Source organism: Danio rerio, chromosome 3 (assembly GCF_052040795.2).
Source record: "Danio rerio strain M-AB ecotype USA chromosome 3, GRCz13ab, whole genome shotgun sequence".
NCBI lineage: Eukaryota > Metazoa > Chordata > Actinopteri > Cypriniformes > Danionidae > Danio > Danio rerio.
In genome coordinates, this window is record NC_141023.1 from 24,765,689 (window position 1) to 24,787,151 (window position 21,463).

The following is a 21,463-nucleotide window of genomic DNA, read 5'->3' on the forward strand; positions in this document are numbered from 1 at the left end:
TTGAACGTTGTGTATTGCGAATCTTAGGAGCTGAAAACAGGCAGGAAATATTTTAAAGTACAGTAGACAATGTTTTTATTTAAATAATTAAGTCAACAGACACAAAATATATTGAAAAAATAAATAGAAATTCTATTGACTAATATTTATGTGGCTGTTATTGATAATCAGGTAGATATTGATGGAGCATCACTGTTGCATTTTCATTAATAAAAATAAATGGGCTTGACATATAATTAATGCACAAACACTTCGTGCACTTCTCATGTGTTTGATGGACGGATGGATAAATGGATGGATAGACGGATGAAACATTTGATGGATGGATAAATGGATGGATAGATGGATTGATGAAACATTAAATTGATGGACGAATAAAACAATAAGTGGATGGATGGATCATTAAAACATTAAATTGAATGAATGGATGGATGGATGGATGGATGGATGGATGGAAGGACGGATGAAACATTAAATGGCTGGCTGGATGGATGGATGGACGGACGAACGGACGAACGAATAAAACATTAAATGGATGGATGTATGGATGACATTAAATGGATGGATGGATGAAACATTAAATGGATAGATGGATGTAACAATACTTGGATGAACGGCTGGATGGATGAAACATTAAACGAATGGATGGATGGATGGATGGATAGATGGATGGATGGATGGATGGATGGATGGATGAATGGATGGGTGGATGGATGGAATGATGAAACAGATTGAACAGATGGATGAATAAAAAAAGAATAAATTTTAATGGGTAGACTGACAGAAGGACGGACAGATAGATGGATGGCTGGACAGATGAACAGACAGACTGACTGGACATTTAAATGAAGACAGACACATGAATATAAGTAAAAGGATGCACTCAAACAATTACTTTTGCTGCTTGATCCCCTACTTATTTATTACAAGTTGAACCAACACAACTCTTGAGTTATTTTGGTGACAGTTTAATTCGATTTAATTAGATTTGTGACAATTATTCAGTTAATCCAATTTGTGTTGGGAACCCTAGAACTTTGGCTGGATGGAATATTGTATGAAAATACAGGTGGACAAATAAGTGGATGGATGGACAAATTGATTTAAAAACAGATGGATAGAGAAAGGTTTGAATAGACTAATAAATATAGGGACAGACGGACGAATAGATTGATTTCCATTTGTTCCTTGTGCTATTAATTTGCTGAATTTTAATGGGAAGAGGTATTCACTGTTTAAGTATTATTGATGTTGTTTAATGTTTGTCTTAAGTGTGTGTGATAGGTTAAATATGTTGTAAATCTATTACACTGCAGAACATATCATCCCAAAATGGAACAATAACACTTACAGTAAAGTATAGATAGACGGTCAAAGATAGATGGAAGGTTGGAGAGAAAGACTGTTAAACGATCAGAGAGACAGAAAAATGAATCCATGGATGGATGAATGAATTGAGAGATTGATATTAACAGACTTACACAGCAATAGACAATTGAATAGAATGATATATGGATGACTGGATGGAACAGATGAATGGACAGACATGGATGGATGGATGCATAGATGAAAAGACAGATAAAAAATTGAACGGATCATGCAAGAATTAGCAAAATCAAGTCCATTTATTACAATTGCTCAAGAAAAATCTAGCTTTTAATAGAATATCCTAGTTAGTGAAAGACTGAAGAAAAGACAGAAGTACGAAGAGAATGAGAAAAGACAGAACGAACATAGGGGCGCAACAGGAAACAGTGAACCGAATCACTTCCAGCTGTGGGAGCGGCTGTGGGTTTCCTGTGCTTATCCAGGACAGTGGTCACGCTGGAGGGTTTCTAGGGAAAGCCTGCATTTAAAATGGTCTAAAACACAAGCAAGGGACTGGAATGCAGCCAGGCAGACGGTGACAGGGGCCCTCGTACCCTAAAACATACCAACTTAGTTCACTAGCATAAAACATTGGATACTGTGTTGCAGTCAGATATATGTAAATTCACAAATAACAAATCATCAATCTGAAAATGACAGTGTCCAACCAAATTAGCACTTACTATGGTATTCAAAATGTAAATGTAGTGTATTTTATTTAAAGGTAGCCCACTTTAGACACACAGCTATTGCAGCACATGCTTCTAATCTCTGAGCCAATTATGCACACACAAGAACACTTGAAATCTGTCTGAACCAGTTACATGCACACACACACAACTTTTAAACCCATGTTTTCTAAGCTAATTATACGCACACTAACAAACTCTATGTAAGCCAATCATACCAAAACACACACACTTACAGCCTGTGTCCTTAAGTCTGTTAATAGAGTTGGAGAGGAGTCGTACGCATCCCAGGAATCCCGCTCCCTGTTTCTTGTGGATCTTCTTATGGTTCCACACGCTGATGGTGATGGAGTCTGACTTGCCGATATATCTGGAGAGAGAACGAGAGACGTCACTTTGAATCAGATTTTCTATCACAACCCAATTTAAAGTGAAGCAGACTCAGAAGTCACAGTCTCGACAGTGCATGGTGCAGTTTGTTAGAACATGCAGTGTGAACCATGAAAATATGTACTCAGAGGGAAAGATCAGCTGCTTAATGTTCAGACACCACTCCAACAACAACACCAAAAAAAAAAAAAAAACTAGGGAGTATAAGTGTGCGTCTGGGATAAAATATTGCACAAATCACAGCTAAGGCTACAGCCAGTGGCAGGGTCTAACTAGCACTGACTATGAGACATCATAAAACTAAGCACAACAAAGAACAGGAGACTAGAAAAAAAGATGATGACAAGAAGGAAGATGATGAAAAATAACAGCAAAAAAGATGACAGAAAGAAGCAGTAGATTAAAATGACAGAGGAAGAGGACAAAATACTATAAAAGAAAATGGGAGGAGAAGACTGAAGCAGAGCAAGATTATAATGAAGAATAAGATATTTAAGTCAGAAATAAGACAAAGAATAACACCAACTTTGCATAAAAATATGAAATTAGTAATATTTTATATTGTCATTATGTAATTGTGCTCATATCTGCATGAAAACTAATTTGTTTTCTGCTTAATTGTAATTTTAATAAATATATCAAATTATCCCATACAGAAAATGACTGGCTTGAAGTAAAGCATGTATTTCTGTAATGCTGCCTTAAAAAGATAAATAAAAATATCTTTATTTAATGAAAAGTGCTATACAACTAAACCTGAATTTACCTGAAATTAAAGGGATACTTTTTGACAATGAAAACTCTGCCAATAATTACTCAACCTGATGTTGTTTCTAATTCCAAGGGAAATTTTGTCTTCAGAATATATATAAAAAGATATTTTGTATGAAATCTAAGAGCTCCCTCATCCTCCATAGACAGCAAGATTCCAGAGTCATTGAAATGCAAAAAAAAAAAAAAACGTCCTCAAATCAGAACATATGTTTTAAACGGAATATTATAAAGCTACAATGATACTTTAATGTGTATATAAAACAAAAATAATGACTTTATTCAACCGTTTCTAATCGTCAGTGTCAGTATAGGGCTTGCATTCATGAGCCTTAATGCATACGCTGTTTGAAAATGCACATCCAAAGTATAAGTCAGCAGCATGAACAAATGTGACACGCTTCTCTTCCTCCGCTGACTGTGCACGCACCTCATGAAAAGGACGAGGCTTTTATACTTGCTACGTTCGCCGTTGTGATATTCTTTAAAACGACAGGGGGCGGCTGAAAGTTTCCGGAACTACGTCACATCATTAATATCATTCAATATTTTTAAACGAATTGTTTTTATTATTTTTATTAATTATTTTAAAGATTATAAAGATTTTAATAACCATTCAAGTTTTTTAAAATCAAACTTTGATTCATCACTTGCTTTTGTTCATATCTCGGACAGTTCAATCTATTAAAAGTTATTAAAATATTAATTATACCCAAGTTAATTGAACCCATGCTCTTTAATCACTCTTGTTCAACTTATAAAGGCTCATGTTCGGATCTTTTTAACAGGGCTACAGGGGGAAAACAGCTCAAACGAAGTTCAAGAGCATCAAGAAATCTCATGCAGTTCTCTGGTTTTCTCAGCAGCGTATGCATTTCATCAAGTTCTACATAAAACTCAGCTGGTTTGTCTGAAGGATTTGGCATGGTGTTAGACAAAACAAATGATTCCCTTAAAGTCAGGGAACAGAAACACCTCCAGAGCTGGACATCAAAAGGAGCGAGCCTGTCAAAAAACGTCCAAGCAATGTCTGAACGTTCTGTAAGCCTGCCAATGGGACAGAATCCCTGGGCAAAAGATTCTGTTTGGACTGAAAACCAATCAAAGATGTGGAGGAGTAAAGAGAAGGAGAAAGGGAAATATAAGGGGTAGGATGAAAGCAGCAAGAAGACAGAACGTCAATGACTATGGATGTTCTGAGCTAACCGAGCCCATACAAACCCAAACATTCAGTTCTTTTCGGTCTGATCAGAAATAATTTAACAGACATCTGCAGAGAAGAGCACAAGCACTGCCGTCTGAACAGCTCTTATTCATGCTATGTAGGAGAGTCTTCACAACAATAGTTACACACACCAGACAAGATCTTGTAGCAACAAGTTACCCAACCAGACCACAAAGTGACAGAGCTAAACAGAAGTCAAGACAATAAACTCGAAACCTGTGCTGTCAACACTTAACAACAGATAATTATGGTTTGTGTATTTTAAGTTCGTCTGATAAACTGTCATCACACCTGACTGATTGTTTCTGAGCTTTCCCAGGAAATACCAACAATTTATTTAATGACTTAGTCAAAAAGATATGTCCCATAAAATGACACTTTTAAAAATTTTATTATACAAAGTACCAAATTAAAGTACCAAGTACCATAAATAAATGCATCTCTTAGTATTTATGCACTGCTGAAAATACAGTGCAGTTAGATCAAACCAAAATTGTGCTTTCTGTAAATTAATGTATTCAATCATTTTGGTAAATTCAATTTGACCTGACCCTAAAGTTGGACAGCTTGTTTTTGATACACACACACATGTGAAATAAAAATACATTTTAGAGTTAAAAAATGATGCCAGGTAACTTTTTAGCATTTTACTCCCTCAAGGACAGACCTTGACATTTCAGCACACGTAGTATTTATTTGTTTATTTATGCTTGCTTGGTCTCGATTTCTAAAAACTAACCAGGATAAGACCTGGTCAGAGTATAGCGCTGCACTACTTTAATCAATGTCCAAACGTAACACAATTCCTCTCAAACACAATGTATTAACCCAAGCATCTAGAGGATCTTTTGCTTTCATTGTGTGTCAGTCTCCCTAAATCTGGGTTAATGTTTTAATCTTACTGCTTATGCTCCTCCACTGTAAGTTGCTTTAGATGAAAGCACTGCTAAAGCATACTGTAAATGTTAATCTCGGTTGATAATGTTACAGTTTGATTTTCTCCCACTTGATTCTCACTATTATTTTTAGTTGTTCACGTTACAACATCATATACAATTTGTTAATTACCAGTTGCCAACATCGCATAATTGTCAGATGCTTTCTGTTACTTATACATTCAATTTAATTTAATTCATGTTTATTTCTATAGCGCTTGTACAATGTAGATTGTGTCAAAGCAGCTTAACATAGAAGTACTAGTATATTGAATCAGTGTCAGTCCAGTTTTCAGAGTACTAAAACTGCAACTATGGGATATGAATTTATGACCTCAGCTCCAATATTGTTTGATGTTAAAAATCTAGTCACAGTGTAACAAAGTGAGATTTCCTGGCATTTCTGTAGTTTGTAGTTGTTGACATTTTGTATATAAAAGTCACACTGATTAACCTTTCAGCATCAGATTATACTGAATGAGATAAATATGAATGAGGCTTGTTTTTTCTACTGAGAGCTGACTGGATGTATTAAAGTAGGCAGAAAGATCTGGAAAAGAGTTTGGGTTTATTGGGTTTATAGTTATTACAACAGACACATCCCTTCTCACCATTTTTGTTTGCTGACAAAACTGACAGATGTAGCAGAATGGTTAAATATGTTAGCCATGTCCAATTCCTAAGATATACATAATTGGACAATTTAAAATGTCCCAAAACACCAAAATGCATTTTTTGAGATGTGTGACAGATATACAGTTGAAGTCAGAATTATTAGCCCCCGTTTATTTTTTCCCCCAATTTCTGTTTAACGGAGGGAGGATTTTTTTCAATGCATTTCTAAACATAATAGTTTGAATAACTCATCTCTAATAACTGATTTATCTTATCTTTGCCATGATGACAGTAAATAATATTTGACTAGATATTTTTCAAGACACTTTTATACAGCTTAAATTGACATTTACAGGCTAACTTAATTACTAGGTTAATTAGGTTAACTAGGCAGGTTAGAATAATTAGACAAGTTATTTTATCACACCGATTTGTTCTGTAGACTATCGAAAATATATATATAGCTTAAAGGAGCTATCAATAATGCCCTCTTAATGTTTCTAAAAAGGTAAAACTGCTTTTATTCTAGCAGGAATAAAACAAATAAGACTTTCTCCAGAACAAAAAATATTATAAGACATACTGTGAAAATTTCTTTGCTCTGTAAAACATCATTTGGGAAATATTTAAAAAAGAACAAAAAAATTCAAAAGTGGTTTAATAATTCTGATTGCAACTATATTTATGTTCCACTTTGCTAAAAACACTATTTGCTTGTTAATGTGACGTCACACGTAATGGCTTCAGGGTCCAAGCGCTTGCAAACTGTATAAAATGGACTCATAAAATGGTAATAATGAACATTTCCAAAGCGATGTAATACTTTACAAAAATGATGTCATTGAATTTTCAGCATATCTGTTCATTAAATTATGAGAAATACTTGGTTCAAACCAATCAGCTTGCTCTATTGTGAACGAGTTGCAACTTCATTAATATGCATAATATAGCTTCAAAGTAGAGCTGGGCGATGTGGCAAAAAAATTATCATGATAATTTTATTTCATATCAGTCGATTCTGATATTTATCATGATAAACGTAAAATCTTTATATCTATCAATTTTATAAGATTTTCAGTATGGCAATCGCTTTGTCCAGCTGATTTAACACATTTAGTGAAATGTTTTAGCTGTCTGACAAAATAAATAATAAACAAAAGAACAATCTTAATTCCGCATTTACTGTACAAGTTTTCAACAACCAAAGACATTACAACTTATTGGATATTATTGTTCAACATCAGAAAAAATAAAATAAACCCAGTTTGGAACAAGTATAAGGTGAGTTAATGGTCACAGAATTATCAGTTTTGGATGAACTCTAAACAAGGCCTATGCAGACTCTCATTTTACAAATCGCTCATCACAACGAAAACATGCGGGGAGCCTCTCCATTTACACAGCGAGCTTTTGAGCTCTCATCTGAGTTTATTCTTCCGAGGTAACTCAAGAAATCTATCAGTGCTGCATAAAGACTATCCAGCTCATGCTGCTGAGACCACGCTTAGTTAATGAATTAAAATGAAACCGTGAAAATTGTTTAATGGATTGTTTTGGCGCTAAAGCAAGGTAAGCAAAAAGCTTACCTGGCGGATTTGTTTTAAAGAGCTTCACCTCAGATGTTATACGTTCTTTTTGTTTATCCTGTAGATAACTGACCAACAAAATATACATCCAAATTAAGTTACACATTATGCAAAACGAAATTCGTTGCAAAAAGATACATTTTCAAGGATATATATATATATATATATATATATATATATATTTTTTTTTTTTTTTTTTTTTTTTGTTCGTGCCCGCCATAAACAACTGTGGGTGGATGATGCTTCGCTCCGTGGTATATAAGGACCTAAATAATATTCCACTGCTGTTGTAAACGTCTGTCATATATTTGCTGCATTTTTAATATGTCATTATTTGAAAGATTATGTCTTGAGCATCTGATTTCCCCTTAGTGATTATGTCCTTTAAATATATAAAGGCTGGTTGTTTTACTGTTGGTTAGGGGCAATGCAGGCTACAGATTTCAAAACAAATATCTTAATATTAAAAAGTAAACTAAACAAAAGATCCTATTAATGTCATAACAAATATCCTTAAATAATGCAGCCTGTAGAGCAAGCTTCAAGTGTTCATTGAAATGTGTTTGAAATTGTTTTTTCTGTCATGTCTTTCGTCTGTCTTTTCGGGTTTTTTTCTCGTAAGGCACGGGTTTCGAAAATGATGACATGAGACTCTGCTGGGAAGCTGCGCACTTGTTTAGGTCCGAAATTTCCTAGCATCTTCATAAGGGTGGTGTTGTTTTAAATGATGAAACAGGCTTGTGGTGTTGCCTGCTTTTGATGACACGAGTCATCTGCGCAGTTTGCAGTGCACATTGCTCGGTTTTGTGTCGGATAGCAAAAAACTAAGGTCTAGTGACGTTTCTTGTCAACAATGTTTGTGACTCTGACCTTTATTACCTTAATTTTTTCTTACTCCTTTAAGTATACCTAACACTGTATTGCTGTAAACTTGTACGGCTTGCGGCATCCAAAAGGGCAGGCTGAAAAATGCTTGCTCAACTTTACGCATAGTGCGTAAATATTATCAAGCAATTATCGAACTGTCATTACCTTTCTATCGAAAACTTTTATATCGTGATAATTATCTATATCGAATTATTGCCCAGCACTACTTCAAAGTCTCTTTTTACCTGTTACAGTGTTCAGAGAGACGCCACGTTGTGTTGCCCACTGTAATTCAAACATGTAGTTTTTGGAAAATTGTTCAGAGACATTGGTCGTCAGTGTTGCGTTTATACATGTGCTGCAACAAAGGTTTTGTTTCCATTTCCCAGTGATGAGAGCACAGCTTGTGTGTGGATCCACATGTGTGCATTACAGTGGTCTGCTAACAAGCGACAAAAATATGTTTGTAAGGAAAATCTTTTACCCGAGAGCTTTTTGAATCTAGAAATGGTAAAATCCACCACTCGTTTACTTTAAAAATAAAACACGCAGTTCCAGTTCGTGTTAATTGTTCTGTCTCTACGGATTTTAGATTTCAATTAAAGATTAGACGGGCAAACTTTTTTTTCTTAATGACATGTTTACAAAACTAGCAAAATAATATGGTGAATTTTGATTTCTTGGGACTTTAAATGATTTTGACATTCAGCTGGTCATGAATGTTCAGCAGAAATGAAAACACTAAATATCCTGATAACCTTTCAACAATGCCTGTATAACAAACAAAATTTCTCCCTGCCAATAAAAAGACAACTAATCTCTTGTGAAATGCTTTATTTGAATCATACCTTTACAAGCACGTAGCCTGAGTTCAAAAGAAACCCTGATGGTGAACAGAAGCACCAGTATACTTTAAGCGCTTTAACTTTCTGATGTAGGATTTGAGCGAGATCTCTTTGGTTTTCTCTCCTCCGCCCAGTTCTCCGGGTTGTGGGGAGGACTGTGAAAATGGCGGCCTATTTTCCGCTGACAGACGTGACATGCTTGGCTAACTCCACAGCCGTCCTGGGGGTGAGGGTTAGTCTACACTTGCCCTGGCAACCAAACAAACGGAGACGGGTGCTTCCTTTAGCTGCAGGCTGTCCGCTTCATAGGAGAACAGGACAAGTATTGAAATCATATACTTTACCGGAGATTTTCCTTGTATCTCACTCTCTTACACTCTAATGTTTTGCTTTTGGTCTGTGGGGAAATGTGACAGGCCAGTGTAGAGGGAAAGTTTCTATTTTTACATGGCACTGCACTAACAAATTACATGAGCTGAGGGAGCTGAAACAACACAATTACTGAAAACTGTAGATGTTTTTTTTTTTTTTGCTTGTTCAATCCACATAAATTTGTATAAAAAAAGAAAAAAGTTAACTTAGAAATTATTACATCAATATTTGTGTTGATGTAATTCAATTAATTTTTATTTCTATAGCGCTTTTACAATATAGATTTTGTCAAAGCAGCTTAACATAGAAGTTCTGGTCAATTGAAAATGTGTCTGAAGAGCAAATCCATTGATGTGCAGCATCACAAGTCCCAAACCAAGCAAGCCAGTGGCGAGAGACAAACATCACCAATTGATGAAAGTGAAGGAAAAATATAACTAGCTAGTGGATGTGTTCCCAGCATATGCTTGCCATAAGAATGCATTAAGCGATTAAAAAAAATGTTTTAATGCTAGAATTAAAGAGGCAGATTTTTTCACAGTTTTTTTGTTACTAGTTTTCTCTACTTTTCCCCCTGTCTTTGAATATGACAAATGAATATAAATTAATGAGAAGTGAGATGAGTGTCTTGGCCTCTACGTTCCACGTGATACATAAAAACTATATGCATTCCAAAAGTTGGAACATTCTGGTATTAAGTGATTAATTGCTTCAACAAGAATAAAACTCAAGTTGTCTTGTATCGCCTGCTATTCATTTACAATTGTTTTAATACCTTTATATTATAGGTGCATGTACATGCATTTATTTATTTACACACTTGTAATTTTTATTATTATTTTTTAAAATATTATTTTGTATGTTTGTTTTCGTTAGTAAATGTTAAAAGATTTTAAAAAATTATAAATTTAAAAAATATTATTAGAATAAATAAATCTGTTTAATAAATCTGTTTTGTTCAAATGCACTAATATATATTACCCATGTTCACTGAGAAACAGATATTCATTTTTAAAAGGGGGTGTATTTATTTATGCTGAGCACTGTATTACTACTATAAATAATACAGGTTTAAACAAAACCTTGCACAACTCCAAATGCAACAAATATAAAGCATCACATGATGAGCAAGTCCATGAATGAAGAAAGGGCAATTTATAATAAATAATTTTTCATTTCGCCATCACCACTCATGAATGTTGTTTGAATTTATGTACGCGAGGTTTCCATAGAAATGCAAGCTGTTTGCCCTTTATTGGTGTCACTTTTAAAGTTTATCCATAGCACGGCACATGACTATTGGTCAAAATGTCCTTTCATTGTAAACTGTGTTCTTATTTATTTTGCTGTAAAAAATAATAATAAAGGGAATTGTGATTGTATTTTCAATAGGAAACATTTTATTGATAGTTATAATTTTTTCAACTGTAAAATATTATAGAAGGTAGACCGTTGGAAAGCCACATATTTTGCAAGCCATAGGTTCCATACAACTGGCCTAGTGGTTAATGTTGCTGACATATAGCACCATGGTGCTCAAGGCGACCAGAGTTCGATTCCCGGCATGAAGTCCAATGCTGATCCTTCCCCTTTCACTGCACCCAGTGCTTTCCTGTCTGTTTTCCACTATCCAATCCCAATAAAGCCCCATTAAAAAATAAATAATAATAATAGAAGAAAATAAATATGCCTTATAATTATATTAAGTTACACCAGTGATTTATTTTTAGAGAGGGTGAAACAGCTGATATTTTTCAATGTAAATATAGCCTCTTTAGAGCCAGAGCTGTATGGTATAACAAATGGATATGGGATTTTCAGCCATGAAAATCTGTTCTGTGATCTCCACAGATAGAGCTGTCGACTCCAGAGGAGGTGACCTAAATCCTCAAAGCCTTAGGGATGCTGGGAGCTTTACTGATGGGCTACATTGATCAAGAGATTGAAAGAAATCTTATACCACTGTTTCAAGAAAAAAAAAACTCAGACTACTTGAAGGAACATCTTAAGGACTTTTTTAAACCCTAAAATTGTAAAGTTTGCAGTTATTACACACCCTCATGTCATTCTTGGATTTTCTTTCAATTGTTGGACAAAACAAACACCGGTTTAAGCTCTATAAACGTGTTTGTCTGGGTTTGTCTGATGTTTCCCACCAATGCAGTATTCAAATCTCATTTGTAGTTGTGTGAAGATGATTCATGCGGGGTTTGAAATCCAAAAAGCCTGAAGTAATTTTTATTTTTATGTATTCATTAGGGGTGTGACGAGACGCTTACTCTACAAGACGAGACGAGACACGAAATTGGGGTCACGTGAATAAGTTTTTTTTTTTTTTACTATGTTTAAGAAATCTTTAATGATGAAATTTATGAATGGAAAATAGTTTTTTTTCAACTGAAATTTTTTTTTTGCAAAACTATGATAAAAACATACAGCTTCTTTATTCCTTAAAAGGAGAAGCAGAAAAAGTACATACTTTGGCTTGATGGATTGAAATTAATGCCAGGATTTTGCATGTATATATGAACATTTTAAATAACAGTAGAATAGTCTGCAAGATTAAAAAAAAAAATATATATATATATAAAAAAAAAAAATATATATATATATATATATATATATATATATATATATATAAAATAATAAGAAGCGCTCTTTTACATGATATCCAAAACAGGAAAAAATGTTTCAGTGCTGACTCACGCAGAAAAACGGCTGAAATAAAACCACACGAGGCGCCTAAATGACACAGTCTGACACCCTTAAGCTCAGACAGGAAAGAACTACAGCACTGAAAGCCAAATCGCTAATACTCGAACAACTGGACAGATGACCATGTGCTGCCAAATGAAATCTGCTTCCAAGCCGTCAGCTTCTGGATTCTAAACATTACCGTGTCATGTTTAAATTTCAACCTTTTATTAACTGAGCTGCCATCATATGTAAAGGAAATCAATGTGTGACCTTGGGTGTACATAACAAAACCTTAAAATGCAGAGACTTACAGGTCATAGTGTTGGTTCCATTTGGGATCCAGAGTATTTCTCACTGTGTCTGTTGAATGGCACTGCCCTGAACCATCCACCACCACCTTAGCGAAAGGGTCTGGTAGCCCTGAAAAAACACACATACACACACCACCTATTGAGATTACTCTAGTTTAAAACTATCTGCAAAACATGTAAATGTGGCAGAATTAAGTAATAATAGGAATGATGGCTATCAAGATAAAATAAAGATTATCATGCATTTTCACCATGACTTGTCAGGAATCTTTAGATCAAGAATCAATTGATGACTTAATACAAGACTCTAAGGATCACACTGACAGTGTAGCTTACTGCATTATACTCAGCACAGGTTAGGGTGTATGTTATAATGTATTTTTAAATAAAAATATAACTTTAAAGAAGATTATTTCACCCATTTCAAGATTTTATTTTCACAAAAACTTTTCTGAAACATTAAAGTAGGCACATTACTTAAATTTAAGATGCATTCGATGTTTATAAAATCAATTTTGTAAACTAGACGCAGACATCAAACTGAAACATCAGATCTTTTGTTTCTAAACTGCATTTGTATTGCATTTGCAGACTATATACTGTTATGCAAACTTGTTACATTCTGAATGCACCATAGAACTAAATAATTTAGTAACAAATTATATAACAATGTCACATTTTATGCTTTTTTATTAGAATAGTTTCTAATTAATTTGATAAGAGACAGCAATTACATAAACCTAATTAATAAAATTAAGACAAAACTAATTACTTTTACCAACATATTACTAATTAACAAATATAATTACTACATGTAATTAATTTGGTTATTACTAATTATCCAACTAATTATCCACATATTACTATATGTGGTTTCTGCGCATTATTCAGTATTAGCACTGATAGCAAGAATAACTGGATTAGTTTATTACAGAAGAACTAGGCATGGGCTGGTGTAAGATTCTGACAGGATGATAACCTTGGATAAAAATATCATTGTTCATGGTGTTGTGGTTACTGCTCTAAAATAAGTTCTTTTTAAATGTCTGGGTATAAAAACAAAAACTTTTTTCCAAATTGAACACAATATATTTTATTTTGAAAATTATTTTGGAACAGTAAACATCCCAGCAGGCACAGGACATCAACATGAGGTCAGATTGACTTTGTACCCCAACGTCATGGGGATGTTGCATTTTGTTTGGAATTGAAAATCAGGTTAATATCAGAACCTAACGTCAGGCCGACGTCAATGTCCAACGTTCAACCTAAAATCAACCAAATATCAACGTCTATTGATGTTACAGCTTGATGTTGTGTGGACATTACCAATATGACATCTATCAGACGTTGGATTTCAGTTGCCATACCTGTCAAATAAACATCAGTATTTGACGTTCGATTAAGATATTGGCTCCGCATTGGGTTTTGTTCACTTTTCAACACAACCTAAAATCAAATAGTCTGCGCCATAGCCTTGTGGGTTGTGTGTCGACACATAGCAACGAGGTGTTCATGGTGATCCGAGTTCGATTCCCGGCTCGAGGTCCTCTGCCAACCCTTCCCCTATCTCTGCTCCCCATACCTTCTTGTCCCTAAATCTCAACTGTCCTACCACAACAAAGGTGAAAACCCCTAAAAAGTAAATAAAAATAAATATATATCAATAAATCAATTAATCAAATATCAATATTATTTGATGTCATTATTGGATGTCAAAGTAACATTGTCCTTAGATGGCTAGACATTGAATTTTGGTCACCTGACGTCACAATCTACATCTAACCTAAAACTGACTTCTAATGATGTTGTGTGCCTGCTGGCATATCAGGCTAAATGAATCATTCTGCTTCAAAATAATCTTTTTTTAAATTTAATTTTTTATATTATAATATTGAAGTGCATCAAAACAAACAAAAATTAATTGGAAATGAAGTAAATATTAGTAATTTTTAAAATAAAAACTATTGTAATATTGGCCATCTTTCAGCAATCAGCCACAAAATTATAATTCAAGTATGTCGTTATCCTTAAAATTTACTTCCCCCTCAATACTCAATATAGGGCGGTAATTTGTCTACATTTGTATGAATAAAACCTGAATTGATGAATTCTCAAAAGTAGAGGAAGATCTGCATGAAGGTTTACAAAGAGAGAAGGGTGATTAGAGTCTTAATTTAACTACGCGTCTGCCAAACCTCATCCATCAGCCAACATCACATTTCAGTTACTATTCTTTTCAGTGTTTGCTATCAGATCAGCGTTTCAGACGTGGGCTTGGTTGTTTGTCGGGGGTCGAGAGAGAGAGAGAAAGAGAGAGAGGGAGAGAGAAAGAGAGAGAGAGCACCATGGCGAATATACACACGTCAACCAGCGGTTTTGCTTTTGTCTCCCCGAACTGACCCACATTTCTGGTGTCTCGTGGGGGGAAGAGCACTTATCTCTCTCTGCACACTTTTAACAGATGAGCTTCTGCTAAAACACTGTTCTGAGATAGCACGACAGGAATAGAGCGCAGTTCACTCACTTTCAGGATTTATGAAGCTCTGATACTTACGGAAGAAGTCTTTCTTCACCAAGTTCTTAGCGCACAGAACTGCAGAGACAAAAGAGAGGGAAAAAACATTATTATTGGGGTGTTTTGAATGAAAACATAAATCAAGGCAGAAAATAATAAACCAGTTATCTATGTCTTGAATTACAGCATTGAGTCAGAATCAACCTTATATTGTTTTCCAGCAAAAATCTAGGTGTACTCAAAACAAGATTTTATAGACAGCTTCTTTACTTTTTATCTGTATTATTTATTCATTTTCCTTCGGCTTAGTCCCTGATTATCAGAGGTTGCTACGAAAGAATGAACCACCAACTATTCCAGCATATGTTTTACACAGCTGCAACCCAACACTGGTAAACACGCATATATTCTAACATTCACACACACACACTCATACAGGGCCAATTTTGTTTATCCAATTCACCTATAGCGGATGTCTTTGGACTTGTTTGGGAAACCGGAGCACCCGGAGCAAACCCACGCCAACATGACAAGAACAGGCAAACTCACACAGAAATGCCACCTGGCCCAGCAAGGATTCAAATCAGCAACTTTCTTGCTGTGAGTTAACAGTGCTAACCACTGAGCCACCATGCCACCCTTATCTGTATTATATATATTTTCCATAGTTTTAGCTACACATGTAGAAATCAGATCAGTGTCATTGCACTAATTTAACAGGCTGAGCTAAAATTAGCATAATCAGGGAAAAAATAATCAACATTCTACTTACATTTTACAATAGTTAATACAGAGCTAACATTAACCAACCATCAGCAAGCCATTTGCTAGAGTGTGTTCATGTCTGTTAAGATTAGTTAATAAACATTCAGCTGTTCATTGGTAGCTGTTAGCCAATAAATCATATTTACTAATACCTGATGTTAATCAAAAGTGCTATTTTTTAATGATAAAATTAACATCAAGGTGGTACGGTGGAGCAGCGGGTGGCACTGTCGGCTCACAGCAAGAAGGTTGCTGGTTCAAGACCCGAGTGGGTCAGTTGGCATTTCTATTTAGAGTTTGCATGTTCTCCCTGTGGCGACACAGTGGAGCAGTAGGTAGTGCTTTCACCTCACAGCAAATAGGTCGCTGGTTCGAGCCTCGGCTGGGTCAGTTGGCGTTTCTCTGTGGAGTTTGCATGTTCCCCCTGCGTTCGCGTGGGTTTCCTCCGGGTGCTCAGGTTTCCCCCCCGAGTCCAAAGACATGTGGTACAGGTGAATTAGGTAGGCTAAATTGTTCGTAGTGTATGAGTGTGAATGACTGTATATGAATGTTTCCCAGAGATTTTACGCTGTGTAAACTATGCTGGATAAGTTGGTGGTTCATTCTGCTGTGGCGACCCCAGATTAATAAAGGGACTAAGCCGAAAGAAAATGAATGAATGAATGAATGAATGTTCTCCCTGTGTTCGCGTGGGTTTCCTCCGGGTGCTTTGGTGTCCCCACAGACATGCGCTATAGGTGAATTGGGTAAGAAAATTGTGTATGTGTGTATGTCCTGGTGCTCCAGGTTGGGGGCTCGACCCACCTTTTACTAATTAGATGTTACGAAACACCAACATGGTGTGGCTAAATATTAATTTTGATATAAACAGCCCTGCGAGTAAGTAAGAAATGAATATCAAGACTAATAAATGCTTCAGAGGTATTTTTTTAGTATGTGAACTGATGTAGTCAAGTCAAGGTTTATTGTCATTCCGCTACATGTGTGGACATACAGAGGAACAAAATGTTGTGTCTTGCAGGACAACAGTGCTGCATAAATGAATCATAAATGCAAACATAACACTGGACATAAGAGCTATTTTAAGAAAAACCTATGCATACTATAAATTTATCGGGTAATAAATTACATATATTATAGACTTTGGTTATCAAAATATTATTGTAAAGTGCTACAACAGATAAACAATAATAATTACAAGATTCTAAAACTATTTTTTTCTATATATATATTTTATTAATATTATTTATGCAAAAAAATGCAATCTACCAATCTACCACTTGGATAGGAGTAATATTGGCATTTTCTGCAAATGCCTTCTCAAAGTGTCATTGGTTACTTGTAAAAAAGCAAAAACTATATGTATGTACCTTGTTTCTACATGCACAATATGTGAGGTATTTATTAAGCATTTTGGACCATATATCTGCTCGACCATTCACCCTCATTTTCATAACTTTCTTTCTTTCTTTCTTTCTTTCTTTCTTTCTTTCTTTCTTTCTTTCTTTCGCTGCTGGTCCTACACTGCATTCCCATGTTTATTTCTGAAGAAGAGGGGACCAATGGGATTGTAAGCTCTATAAAGAATGCAACAGTGTAATTATTATAAGCCAACATTTTTGTGTGAGAATGATGTAAATACTGTATGTGACCTCTCTGGTGAACTGATTGTTATTTAATTAATTTTATTTTATTTGACTACTTATTTATGTTTTTTGTATGTTAATTTTTAAAAAACAAATAAATAAATAGGAGTTAAAAAGAAAGATTAATTTTCTCAAAAATAAAAACATTAACTTAATACCTAATGCAGTTTGGATTAACAAATAAAATTACCAAAAGAAAATGCCAAACAAATGATTTTCTGCTGTGTTTTCTCAAAAGGAATTTAGGTTTTGTAAAGCCTGACAGTCAGATGATGTCTTTAATTTCAGAGTTCTGTATTTTTAGGATCTTGCATGTTTAAACCGCAGAGAAAATGTTTAAATCCAAAGCGTGGCTCTAAGGGCGCTCAGCACTCCCAGATCAAGCCCACAATGTATTAGAGATGCAAAGCAAAAAAAGCCCTCAGATCCACATCCCACCGCTGGCCTACATTCAGATTAATAACTCCGAGTTAAAAAAACAAGTTCCTCTTGACTTCAAACTGGCCCGAGCTGTCAGATAACGCAAGAAAATTCAGTTTAAAGCTTCCCACATGATACCACACGCACAAATGCAAAGACATCTTTATTCCTTCTTTGACTACTGTGAGAATGTCAAGAGGTCAAGGAACACTTATGAATAAAGAGCCAACTTTTGCGGTTCAAAACCTGGGCTAACAGTGAGAAATGCATTTGAAACCATTCAAAATATGTATTACTTGTAGGGAAGCAATGATTATAGATTTTGGTTGTACGATTATAGGCTGAGGAATAATCACGGTTATTTTCCATTCAATCATTTCAAAACACTACTAGTTTAGAAAATCTTTAAAGGACAAAATAATTTTAAAGTGTTATTTATTGCTGCTCAGTAGCAAGTTAATACAGTGCAATATAATAATAAAAACAATAGTCCATTTCTCTTTGTACTTAAAAAGAAGTGAAAAAAAGTTTTTGCCATTTAAACATAAGTAATAATTTTACACTGGAAAAAAAGTGACAAAACAGTAAATAAATGAGAATAAATTAAAACAATTGTGTTTGTCTAATGTAAATCTTAGCTAAGATTTCCCTTTTAACATTTCCCTTGATTTCCCGTGATTGATTCTTCCAATATGTGCACGCAAGCCGTACACCTCCTTTGGAAATAATGAACTTGGACTTACAAAAGATGCAATATGTAAACAGCCCTTAGATAATAGCCTCAGCCATAGTTAATCCAGTGTGTGTGGGTATTAGCCTCAGTTTACAAGCTCAGAACTTTAAACTAGCGCACAGTTGCCATAACTTTGTTCAGTTGCTACTGTTAGTTTTGTTTCTTGCAGAAACAAACACACGCTGTGTTCTAAAGCCTTTACGATTTTATTAAGCGTGACGAATTAAATCGCGGTTAATAGTAAATAATACACTGTAAAAATATATCGGTAAATTAACTGTGTTTTCTGTGACTTGTGGCCATGGTCTTTCCTCTAACAACTTTTAATCTTAAATAATTTGAAAAAGTGACTTTTATTGACATTTTGGAAAGTGAAATATTGCCTTTGCTGTAAATTGCTGTACAAAAAATATAGTGACCCATTCTTCAGAAGTTCATGCAAAGAGTACTTGTTTGAGCATGCAGAAAACAGTATCATCTGGACATGCAGCCAATATAAAATTAAACTCTACCAGGCTTCAGCTACAACTAGAGTGTTTGAGGGAAAAAAAAATCATATTTACTGGCAACCAATGAATTTGGTTGCAATCCAGACAATGAATTTTCATAAATTTGTGCAGGAAGACCAGAATTACTATTGACTCATTTACAGTCACTTTTTTTTTGGTAACCAATAACTTTTTTTTAATTCATCAAATAATTTGATCTATGGACTGATGCAGACCTTTTACATTGATAAAAACCAACATTCCACATGACATCTAAGGCAGAGGTGTCCAAACTCGTTCCTGAAGGGCCGGTGTCCTGCAAATTTTAGCTCCAAAAAAGAGCTCCAAAGCTCTTTCTAGGTGTACTAGAAACCTCCAGGCAGGTGTGTTAAATAAACTGGAACTAAACTGTGCAGGACACTGGCCCTCCGGGAAAGAGTTTGGACACCCCTGACCAATTTACTTCAAACAATATCTAAGAACGAACTAAATTGACCATTTTAAACTAAATTTAGCCAAATCTAGCCACCAGTTAGAAACAGCTCACCAAAGCGAACTCTTTTTTTTGCCTCCTAAACAAAGACCTAACATTGGTCTGTGGTGATGTTTTATGCTATTGGTGGGGGTGTTCTGCTGGTCTTCTTCAACATTCAATTGATTCATAACTCATATCCACAAACGTCAGACAGGAGAACAACATCTAAAACAACACCAATAAGTTAGCAACATGAATACACTAGGGTCAAGTAGTAGATTTTAAGGGATTTTAAAGACTCATGGGTGGGTCACAGACCAGACTAGTATTGCTCGAAATTGGAAAAATTTAACATTGAGATATTTCTTTTATTTTGTGATATATATTGTGACATGAATACAGTTTGACCAGATGACTTAATATCTCTATTTAGAAAATTGATATAATGTTAGATTATTGGGATGATTCCCAATGCAGTGGGAATGCATTTCCATAAAATCTAATAAACAATCTTTACCATTTTGGGTCTCACAAGACAATCGTTGTTGTCTGTGCAATTTGCAGTGTATTTCTGTATTTGCATGTGTTGTGAATATTTCATGCATAACAATCTATAAAGTGTAGTGTTGTATCATTTACCGAGTCTAGAGTATTCAACTACAGTAACTAAATGATAAAAAATAAAAATAATTTGATAAAATTAATCATAGTTAAGGCCAAAAATGGCACAATTTCTCATACCTGAATGCTTTAAAAATCCTTATACAGGCATCAAAAACACATGCAAATGATGAATTATAATACAACTCAACATTGCATATCCAGCGATGTGACTATTGAGAATATTCACATTGCTATATAGATGCTGAAATAATAAACTGTTCAGCCCTAAACCCGACACTGTATCATTTAAGGATACAAACAAGCAACATGACACATACACAATCCCCAATGTTTGAAAATACAATTTGTCTAAAAGTAAATGTTGGCATCATGACATTACAAAGTATATTATAAAAAACACGGTATAAAATATATTCAAATGTGCTTTTATATTATTTTAAGGGTTTTAAAATGAAATTTAAGTAAGTGTTATCAAGAAATTCATCCAAATATGAAATGAGGAAAAAGATAAACAACCGATTATCCAACATAAACCATTAATATGGAACTGATAAAAAGATAATCCTCTAAAAATACCAGGTGTAGTAGGAACTACAAAAGAGACAGAGAGATTGAGTGTGTGTTATTCAGAAAAAGAAAAAAGTGAGCGAGGCTAGACAGATATTTGTAGGAGAGCCGAAAAGCTAAAAAGGGAGGACAGACTGCACGAGAAAACGTGACGACAGGAATGAAGGGCGACTGGAGAGCAGGAGGTCTGTCCACATTTGAGGTATTCAAACAAAAACTGAAGCAGTTTGCCTTGCCAGATGTAAGAAAGCTGAGACGGTAAGAATAACTGGAATGTGTGGAGGAGGTTAAAGGGCCGAGAAAGTGCTCGTGTGCAGGTGAGTCGCAGACTTTACTTTGCAAATCCAAACAGACTAGGAAACACCCATACTGAGACCACTATTGATTCTGTCTGCCTGCAGCACCATCATGGCTATTCCTCAACTCAAAGATGCACAGTGAAATGTATAATAACTTAATTAAAATCACAATTTACAGAAGACACCCAATTACATGTCCTGAAATACTAAAAGACTAATCCTTTTAAACCTTCTTTTTACTTTACAACTATTCCTCA

At 34.8% G+C, this 21,463-nt stretch overlaps 2 protein-coding genes across 3 annotated transcripts in view; one reads left to right on the forward strand and one right to left on the reverse strand.

Moving 5' to 3' along the window:
* Positions 1-21,463, forward strand: part of LOC147845623 (uncharacterized) — an 807,608-nt gene that overhangs the window by 689,605 nt on the left and 96,540 nt on the right. The gene's annotated exons all lie outside the window — the stretch shown is intronic.
* smurf2 (SMAD specific E3 ubiquitin protein ligase 2) overlaps positions 1-21,463 on the reverse strand; it is an 85,329-nt gene that overhangs the window by 38,816 nt on the left and 25,050 nt on the right. For both annotated transcript variants that reach the window (XM_087242965.1, NM_001114426.1), the window contains 3 exon segments: positions 15,229-15,267; positions 12,672-12,780; positions 2,294-2,427 (listed from right to left, as the gene is read on the reverse strand). In XM_087242965.1, the coding sequence (XP_087099091.1) occupies positions 2,294-2,427; positions 12,672-12,780; positions 15,229-15,267 (282 nt within the window).